The 9,925-nt window shown below is 55.7% G+C and overlaps 1 protein-coding gene across 2 annotated transcripts in view; it reads right to left on the bottom strand.

Moving 5' to 3' along the window:
* Positions 1 to 2,753: 2,753 nt before the first annotated feature.
* Positions 2,754 to 9,925, bottom strand: part of HDAC5 (histone deacetylase 5) — a 99,379-nt gene continuing 92,207 nt past the window's right edge. For both annotated transcript variants that reach the window (XM_067541068.1, XM_067541069.1), the window contains one exon: positions 2,754 to 8,541. In XM_067541068.1, coding sequence (XP_067397169.1) covers positions 8,502 to 8,541 — 40 coding nt within the window. In that variant the 3' untranslated portion in view covers positions 2,754 to 8,501. The remainder of the gene's footprint in view (positions 8,542 to 9,925) is intronic.

The raw sequence follows: 9,925 nt of genomic DNA, 5'->3' as shown, positions 1-9,925 counted from the left end.
AGGCTTTCTAAATAGTTGATCATTTTTGTTGCTTTTCCCTGGACTCGGTCTAGTCTGGCCACCTCTTTCTTAAAGTGTAGCGCCCAAAATTAGCCCCACTACGCCAACCGAGGCCACAGCGGTGCAGAACGATTAGCACCCGTGTCTTACATACGACCCTCCTGTTAATACAGCCCCAGAGTGATATTCGCCCTTTCCACAGCTGTAGCACGTTATTGACCCATTCCATTTGTGAGCCACTATAAACCCCCAGCGCCTCCTCAGCACTGCTCCTGCCCAGCCAATTATTTCGTATTTTTAGCTGTGCGTCTGCTTATTTTTTCCTTCCCACGTGAAGTACTTTGCACTTGTCTTTATTGAATTTCATCTCGTTGATTTCAGATCAATTCTCTAATATAGCAAGGTCCTTTTGAATTCTAACCCTGTCCTCCAAAGTGCTTGCAACCCCTCCCCTCTTAATATCATCTGCCAGTTTTATAAGCATACTCTCCATTATCAAAGTCATTGGTACTGGTCCCAGGCCAGACCTCTGCAGGACCCAAGTAGTTACTTCCTCCCAGGCTGACAGCAAACTGTTGATAACTACGCTTTCAGTACAGGCTTTTAACCAGTTTTGCACCCACCTTATAGGAATTTTCTCTAGACCACAGCTCTCTAGTTTGCTTAGGAAACTGTCATGCATGACTGTGTCAAAGCCTTACTAAAATTAACCTATCTGGTCTACTGCTTCCTCATTGTTCACTAAGCCAGTAACCTTTCAAAGAAGGAAGTTAGGTTAGTTTGGCATGATTTATTCTTGACAAATCTGTGTTGGCTAGTCCTTATCCTCTAGCTGCTTACAATTAGACTGTTTAATTGTGATATTATCTAGCATAACAGCGAGCTCTTTATCCTGTGCTTTTCAGCAGATCTCAGCGCGCTACGGAAGTCCACATCATTTTCCCCATTTTTAGAGCTAGGGAAACTGAGGCCCTGAGCCGTGAAGCAACTTGCCCAAGGTTACCCAGCAAAGACGTGGCCGAGCTGGGAATGGAACCCAGGTCTCCTGATCCCCCGTTCAGCACTCTAGCCACTAGGCCATGCTGCCGGGAAAACTTCTAGGTTGTAAATGCTGGTGCTGACTAGCATAGACAAGGCCAAGGTGTTGGACTAGGTCCCTGTGGCCCAAGCAGCGCCTCATCACTTAGCCTCGACAGGGTCAAAGTCCTTGCGTGACAAGGCCCTCTGGTGATAGCAGCTCTCCCAGGCTGGAGCTAGGCTGCTTCTGTTCATGTACATTGTCTGTGTCATTGCAAATCCTCTGTGACTTGAGACATTAGTGTGTGGGTGGGGGTGTGTTTGTACAGCACCTAGCACAACAGGGGCCTGGTCCATGACCGGGGTGCCCAGGTGTTACGGACATACAAATAATAACTGAGAAGCCAGGGCAGGCCAAGTGTTGGCTGTGAGTATTTATAACTCGTGTTGAGAACCAAATAAAGGACCCTTTAACTGCCCGTGAGACCCCCCCCTCACCGGGCACCGCCTTCACAGTGAGCCCACAGCAAAGCTGGGATGGGGACGTGACGGGGTACGTCGCCTCGTCTGGGGGAACCGGCCGTGATAGATGCAAAGGCTTCCATACCGGGGAGCAGCCCGTGCGCGTGGGATCCCCCCGCCAGTGGCGGAGGGCTGGGTTTCGGCCAGCAACGCAGCCCGTTGGCCCAACCAGTCTGCTCCCATTGGCACAGCCCCACGGCAGAGTGTCACCACATTGCAGCTGGCTCGGGGGCCCCCCCGGCTCGGTTGGTTATAGGACCAGGTCACCGGCTGGTGGCAAAGCAGCACAGCTCCTGCGTGGGTGCGACGGGCACCGGGGTGGAGCTCTGCCAGCTTACCCAATTGGGACTCTGCACTGTGGAGTTTTACCGCTGGCCTGATTTTCAGAGCTGGCCGAGTATCCACCGTGTAAGCGCTCAGGCCAGGCGTCTATGCTGGCGCTCCGGCCTTCCTCCTCGGAGCACCGCGGTGTCTGGGTTTTCCTGCCCAGTGTCATTCTCTGAAAAACCCTGTTAAAGAACCAGCGTGGGGCTTCACTCAGCCGGCTCCGCTCTTCTAGGGCCAGCAGCATTTCAGTCCCACAGCCCCCGGCAGGGCCACTGAGGGCTGGAAACGCTTTACTGCTGAAACTGGGAGTCCCGGCACGGCGCTTAGGGAGCGAGGGAGTCTGGCTGCCCTGAAAACCTTTCCAGCCAGAGTCATTTTTGGGCGTGACTTTGGGGCTCTGCGTCACAAGACAGCTACTTCGATGGCTTCCATCACGGTAGCGCCTCCTCCTCGTTACCGAGCGCCAACCCCTCTGGGAGCTGGGGACGTATCAGCCCCATTTTACACGTGGGAAACCAAGGCCCAGTGATGGGCACCAGCTCACACAGCATCCGGGGCAGAGCTGGGACTAGCACCCCGCGTCCGGAGGCCAGGCCAGTGCCCTCCCCGTTAGATCAACCTTCCTATCCAGGGAATAGCTGGGCAGCTCCTTTCCACTGATCTGGCAGTGTAAAGGCACCTTAAAGTGGGCGTCAGATCCCCTTTATGCGGCGCGAAACCTCTGCCCATCAGGCCACTGATAAACATCCAACGTTCCCCCCAGCTCCGCTGCAGGCGCCGTAACGGACGTGAACCTTAGGTCTGGTGTGTCCCCGTTCGGGCCCCTGCAGGCCAGGAGGAAAGGCACAATCCCAAACAAACCCAGGCACGCCAGTTCCACCAACGGGTATTGCCAGAAACAGTTTTATTTACACAAGGACAGACATTGTAACAGATTACAAAATACTCAACTGAAAACCACACCGAGAGAGACAGAGAGCAGGGCGAAAACCAAACCGACCCTCAGACAAAAACAGGTCTCGCCCCGGGAGGGGGGACGCATCGTACAGTGTCAAGGGGACAGGAAAGACAGAAACGGCACAGACCACCCCCCAACACCTTAACACTGCCGAGATGGTGTGAAACTCAGAAACGAGACCACGGGGCACAATCCAACCACGGACAAACACTTACAGTTGTCCAATGGAGCAATGGCTTGTCTTTTGGTTTTGGTTTTTTTTTTGCAAATGAATGAAGAAGCGGGCCCTGGTAGAAATTGACATCCCCCCTTTTCCCCTTTCAACCAAGACACTGTAAAGGGGGGGGGGTTGGCTCACCACCCTCCCTGCCCCAAAAAAAGAAAGCCACTACCATGATGGGGAACAGTGTGACCAGGGGGAAGATGCTTTGCTTCTCTCGATTGCTTTAAAACTGGAGAGTTTTATGAGCTGGATGGTGATACAGCCTCCCCCCCCAGTCAATGTTGAGAACCCAGTTTGTCTTTACTGGGGTGGCGGGGCTCAGCTGCGTTCAGGTGCCTAGCGCTGACAGGCCTTCCCTGGCATCACTCGTTTGCATGAGTGCAATGAGGGTGTGAAACACGCCTGGTCTGAGCCGGTAGCGTTTGACACCCATCTTGGCCCCGTGCAAATGCAGGTGCAAGGTGAGGGCGAACATGGCCCCTTCGGTTCCTGGTGCAGCAGGAAGTTGGAGGATCCTACCCATACGGCTGTGTCTGGGTGATGGGGCCAGAACGGTGGTTCTCTGGGCTGGCTACACCGGGGCTGCCTGGCATGGCGGACGCGGGCTTCGGACAGTGTTTTGGAACGGGGTTAGAGTGGCGCATGTTAAGGACCAGAGCCGGCGGGCCCGTCTGTGCTACAAAACGAAACAGCGCTGTAAGCGGGTCCCCGGGGAAAGGGGGTGCTGCATCGCTAGAACAGACAAGGGAGATGGGAGCAGCATTAAGCCAAGGTGGCTGGGTGGGGAGATTCGTCGCCCGCAGGGGAGTTAGGTGAAACTGCCGCTGCTGGCCCATGAGGGGTTGCACGGAGCAGAGGTGGCTTTGAGGACCTCGAAGCTAATGGCCGGGTCCGGGAGCGCAGCATGGTTTAGGGTGGGGGCGATTGAGAACTGACTCGATCCCTTCAAGGGGTTCGGCGCCACCTGCGCCGGCAAAGCCCCCGCTGTGTCAGCGCCATGTCTGGGGCCTGCCACTTGGAAACAGCCTGGCATGCTGCAGCTGTGACGGCAGAACGGAGGCCGCCTGGCTTGGCAGTGTGAGAGGCTGGGATGAGAGTGGGGAACTCGGCCCCGGCCTGCCCACCGGGAAATCCACAGCCAAATGGACACAGGAATTGTACGTGGACGGGTTCTTGGCCGAACGGAGCTAGCAGTGGCTTCTGGACAGGCCTTTAATCGGGAGAGCTAAACCTCCACCCTGCCCACGGAGATGCCCCTTGGAAACCTGGCCACAACCTCCCCGCTGGCCGGGGAAGGGGAGAACGGCACCTGGGATCTCAGTGGGGACAGGGCTATGACGGGAGCGTTGGGGCCCTTCCTCCAGTGGGTTTGCCCAGCGCTGTGCTCAGAGCCCGCCGTCTCCACTCGGGGTGGGGGGATCAGAAACTCGCTTTGTATTGCATCCCTCAGCTCTTCTCGGGGCCAGTCGGGGCTGGCGAAAGGGGGGGCGTGAAGATTGGCGCGAGGAGCCGGCGGGGCCTGATCCAAAGGGTGGTTAGAAAAGAATCTGAACCTCCAGGCTGCACAGCTGAACCTCCATCCCGGGCCCCCCCCCTCCCGAGCACGTCTACACTGCATTGCAAACGCCGGTTCGCGGCACCCAACCTTGTGGAGTCAAGCCCTGGCTTGAGCGTCCACACTGCAAGGTGAACCTGGAGTTACAGTTGCTGGAGCCAGGGCTCACAGCCGCGCTCACACGTCCCTACTGCACCACGCAGACCTCCTGCGTCCACACTGCAAAATTACAGGGCTTGGACCCGACTCACCGCGGGACTGACTCCCCCCGGCCACCGCTAGGTCCGAGGAGCTGGGTCCTGAGAGCTTGCTGACCCGGTTGGGTGAGACTTATCTGTGTATGGATGGTCGTGGGGGTGGGGGCTCGAATGTGGGTCTGAGCCTGGGTTTACAGTGCAGTGTAGACAGACCCATAATCATGACTGGCCCAAGATGCCTTTTGAATCTACACCCAGAGGGAAACGCGCCGTATCCTAGCGTCACTGCGCCACGGGCCCTACCACTGCTAAAGCAGCCACCGGGATGAAGCTGTTCCTGCTGGGGGAACGTGGCTGCCAACAAACCAGTGCTTTACTCCTCTCGACCGCTTCGCCCAGGCTACGTTTCACCGCTCCGCTAGCCCACAAACTCAAGAGGCTTCGCCTAGACCAGCCAACCCTCGCCACACCGCAGACAAAGCTAGTGGACCAGCAGCGCGCCAGGGTGGAAAGACAGGACAGGGAGCCTTATACGCAGAGATCGAAGAATAACCTGCAAACTGCCCCCCGCCAATCTCATCCCAGGAAGGCTAAATTATCCATCTCTGTCCGTTTCCCCTATGTTTGCCAAAGCAACAGCTCTGCCTAGGGCACTGGTTGTCGGACCAAGAGAGCAGGGCTTCTCACCGACTCCTCGCCAGAACCGGGAGGCGCTAGCTGAGTGGGCGGGTCAGTAGCCACCAGGCTTCCAGCCTACGAGGGAGATGAGCTGGCCTGGAGCCGCCCCAGGCAGGTTTAGCTACACACCGAATGGCACGGCCTCGGCTACCAAGCTGTCGTGATCTCGCCCCTAGGGCCAGGGCTGGCGAGGCCTCCCCGCCTGCAGTGGGCAGAGAACAGCCAGGATCTGAAATCTCCCTCGCACTAGCATCCCCGGGACAAACCCAGCCGAGCACGGAGCTCGTGGGTGGCCATCGCTGCTTGGCGAGGAATCGCTTTGCTCCCCGTCTGCCAGAAGCTGCTGGGGATCCCAGAGGAAATCCAGCAAGGAGACGGCCAAGGTGCATAGATCCCCCCCGGCTCTGCAGTTTCTCACCCGAAGGGCTGTAGTGGTATCTGTAGTGTTCTAGGAAGCAGAGACTTTTGGTGCCCAACGGCACCATCTAGTGTTCACAAGTATGCATTGCACTTACTCCCCCCAGCTCTGCTCAGGGCGACCTGGGTGCAAGAGACGAGCGGGCGGCTTGCGTCTCTGTTTCAAGGGCAGGGAGGGAGACTCGTGCCCAGACAGCTCTTTGACTCTCCCCTCTCTTCTGCACCCCCTGGCTCGTGCCTGGCTTCCTGCCGCTGGGCCCTACAGCTAAGAAACAATGCAGGGGGGAGGGAGGCAAGTAAGAGTGAGAAAGGGACCCAGCGCTCAGCCAGCGGCTTGGGAACGCAGGGGCCACTGGGGGGAACGTCGGGCTCCCATCCTCGGGCCTTGCGCTGGGCTTTGGGGGCGTCCTGGAGGGGATGGCAGAGCAGGCTACAAAGGGTCTGAAAATCAAGTCCATGCCCCCAGTCCGGGCAGGCTAGAATCCCCCAAGCTGCAAAGGGGGGGGGGGCGGAGTCCAAGGGGTATCTCTGGGCAGGACAATCAGCCCCGTCTGCTGTCAGGGTTTGAACCCCCATGTGGACAGGGCCTTTGCGAGGAAAGTTCAGCCCGGCTGCTCCCACCGCAGTGTCAGGGAGAAGGGATCCGAGCCGGGCAGAGGAAGACACCTGACTACAAAGAAGGTTCCTCTGGGAGCGGGAAAGTCCGCCCCGAAGCTCAGAGGGGGTGGGATCCAGGGCTCAGGTTTGCCTCATTAGATGGGCCAGTGAGGGCATCTGGGGCTGTTTGGATCTGGGGCTAGTACGGAGAACCCCACGGGAAGGGCCCGCCAGCGCCAAAGGCAGCAACACAGAAGCCAAGAGCTCTAGATCATTTCCCAGAGCGCTTCGCTCCCATGGCATAGGGACGGCTGCCCGCAATCATCCTGCATCGTTTCCTATAGGCCAGGGTGAAATTCACCCCCACCAACGCAACACGGTCTGGCCACCCTACACCGGGGGGGCCAGCGCATGATCTAGGCACCACTACAGTCTCCTTCCAGCTCTTTTGGTTCCTCCCAGTTCCCACGGGTTTAAATAGCATTGTCCTATCCCTCCGCACCAGGACAAACCTAACCCCCGTCCCCCCCCAACGACTTGTACTTCCTCTCTGCAAAGCGAGGGACATGACACGCGGGCGTCTCTGAAAGGGCATACACAGAAAGGTGAATTCAAATGCTGAGATGATCAAAGAGGTCATTCCAAAAAGGAGCCGCGGGGCCCGTGAAACCCAAAGGGATCGGTGAGCCCGAGGGACCTCGTCAAAGATTTCAACCGAAGGGAAAATTCACACGACACAGAGGCTGACATCACCCGAAACTTAGAAATCCCGTTGCTGAAGAATAATTTAAAACGAAAACCACCCAGCTCTGTCCTTGGTGCAAATCTCCGGCCCCTACAACCTGACTTTCCAAAGGAAAAGCATGTGCGGTGCAATTAAAAAAATACTATTAAATAATACATCTGTAATAAAATTATATACCTTTGTTTTTTTCCTTTTTTAAAGCTAAAATCCTTCTAAGTTCTTTTAGGCTGGTGACGTAACAGGAAAAGAAAAATATTGTTTTCCTTTTTTTTTTTTTCTTTTCTTTCTTTATTTTTTTTTTTTTTTTACGAATGGACAAAGTTTTTTGTGCACATGATACAAGAAATCAAATTATTTACAGCGAAACGAGGCTTTCGAAACCAAAAACAAAAAGAACGTCCAGAAAGCATTGGTCAGGAATACAGATGCACAATGGCTCTCGTAATTACAATGGGGTTAATTACACAGTGTGCATGGTGGGAGAAGAAAGGGTTGGGGGGGGTTGATTGAGAATCAGACTAAAAGCGTGATTCTTCCCCCCCTCCCATATTTATATATGTATAGCTCCTGCAGAAATGGTAACTCAAAAGAGCAAAATGAAAATCACAGGGATATTAAGGCATTAAAAAAAAAGACAATTAAAGGCACAAATATTTCCTCTCTCCTCCCCCAGGGACCCTCCTCAGTCAGAATTCAGAATCACTTACGTCAAAGAAACACTTAAACACAATTGACGGGAAGTTGAATTCAGGTGTGAACATTTAAAAAAAAAAAAAAAAGCCACAGAGCCTGGATTTCGGTGTGAGCGAACCAGGAGGGGATGAGAAGAGAAGAAAGAGGGAGAGAAAACGGGATGTGTCGCCGTTTGGATTTTAAAATCAGCCGGGTCGTGGCGTTTCCTCTCTCCCGAGCACAGAGCGTAAAGGACCCCGAAGTGAGACAGGTTTTCATTGAGCTGCGTGTCGCTCCAGGGGAAGGACGATGGAGAAATAAGAAAGGAGAGAAGGAAATCAAAACCAACCCCTGCATCCCAAAGGTTCGGGGACAAGACCGAAAGGCTGGTGGGATCAGCTGCTCGGAGACGGACGCAATCACACACACCGCTTTGTTGTGGAGTCGAGTGTGACTTTTTTTTTTTTTTCCTCCTCTTTTTAATAGAAAAAAAAAAAAACCAAACCTCTTTTTTGGGAGAGGGAGGGGGGACGAAATCACAAGTGACCAAAAAACCCCACAAAAAAGTGACAGCTACACGACGGCTTGGCACTTCACAAAACAGGCTCCGCCTCCATCGGCTCGTCCACTTGTCTAGGGGCAAAGAGAGAGACACCGGCTGTTAATACGGGGGGTGGGGGACATGGAGGGGGAGGCGCTTGATCTCCCGGCAGAAGGTTTCAGGTTGTGTTCCAGGGACAGATTGTCCCCAGGGCTCAGTGCTCGCAAACAGAGCCCAAAGAACCCAGCTCCCTTTAGGTACCCAAATAAAGGCCTGATTCTCAAAAGTTCTCAACGCAGTTGTGACATGGATGGCTGCGTTTTCCAGCTAGCTCAGCCTCCAGCATGCTGAAAAAAGGTGTCCCACAAGCAAAGGGGTGAGGTCGGGGTTATGCGTGGGGGGCGATATCGGTATTTGCTGACTGTCCATGTGTCTGTCTGGTCTTAACGATCGTAGGTTCTGTGGAACAGGACAGTCTATGCTACATGTACAGCGCCTAGCACCGCTCGTAGGTGCTACAGGGATACGAATAATCAAGGAGTCGTGCCAGGTGCAGGGCGAGCGTGCACGCTGGGGATTAGCCCCTGATTGCACCGGAGTCCCTAAATTCAACCCAGGAAAGCTGAGCTTTGTGCCACTCAAGCTGACCCCCCCCGGTTGGAAACCAGGACAAAAGCTCCACCAGCGTCAATCCTGGCCCTGCTTCTGTGCACGAGGGGGCTGCCCTGGGACAGAAACCGGCTCTGACCCTCTCTGTAGACAAGGCCAGAGTCTGAGCCCCCTTCCCTGCCCGCTGGCTCCCTACACGCAAGGGGGCGGGGGAAGAAATGGGGCGGAAGACGGGCGTGTTGGAACATGATCCCCGCCATGCCACCGCTTCGCTTTCTGCTGCCCTCCATCCCGCTGGCAGGCAGGAGAACGCCGCCCAGGATCCCCCGTCCTCCCCAGCACTTAGGGCCTGGGGCTAAAACATGCTGCAGCGGATCAGACCCCGCGGCGTATGGTCGCTTGGACACGTCCACCGCCCCGTGCCCGCTCCACCGAGGGCTGGAGGAGTTTTGCTCTTGGTTTCGGGGCACCCGGGTCTTGTCTCTGCGGCGTTATTGGTCACTGGTAATGCTAGCGGGCAGATTCAGCCTGAACCTGCGGCAGGAGGAAAACGGACCCCCCAGATTCACTTTTCAAAGGGGCCTCCGCTCAGCCACGCCTCCCTTGGGCCCAGAGCCAGCACAAGGTGCTGTACATGGCTGAGCAAAAGAGGGGGGGCGCCGAGCCGCCTCACAAGTCGGGGCATGCAAATGAGAAAGGCACCCCCTGTGCTGAAGGGCCAGCGCAAGGCATCACCCCAGTGACACCCTGCCCAGGGCGAATTTCACCTGCAAACGCCCGTCTCTTGGCACCTGCCAAACTGGGCAATGAGGAAGCACCACCAGGTGCAGCTTCAGAGGCTGCCTTTGGAGGCATGGCTCTGTCTGA

The sequence above is a fragment of the Emydura macquarii genome, unplaced genomic scaffold (genome assembly GCF_026122565.2).
Source record: "Emydura macquarii macquarii isolate MOO-44397 ecotype Brisbane River unplaced genomic scaffold, CSIRO-AGI_Emac_v2 contig_629, whole genome shotgun sequence".
Classification (NCBI taxonomy): Eukaryota; Metazoa; Chordata; order Testudines; family Chelidae; genus Emydura; species Emydura macquarii.
This window is presented reverse-complemented; position numbering and strand designations above follow the sequence as displayed.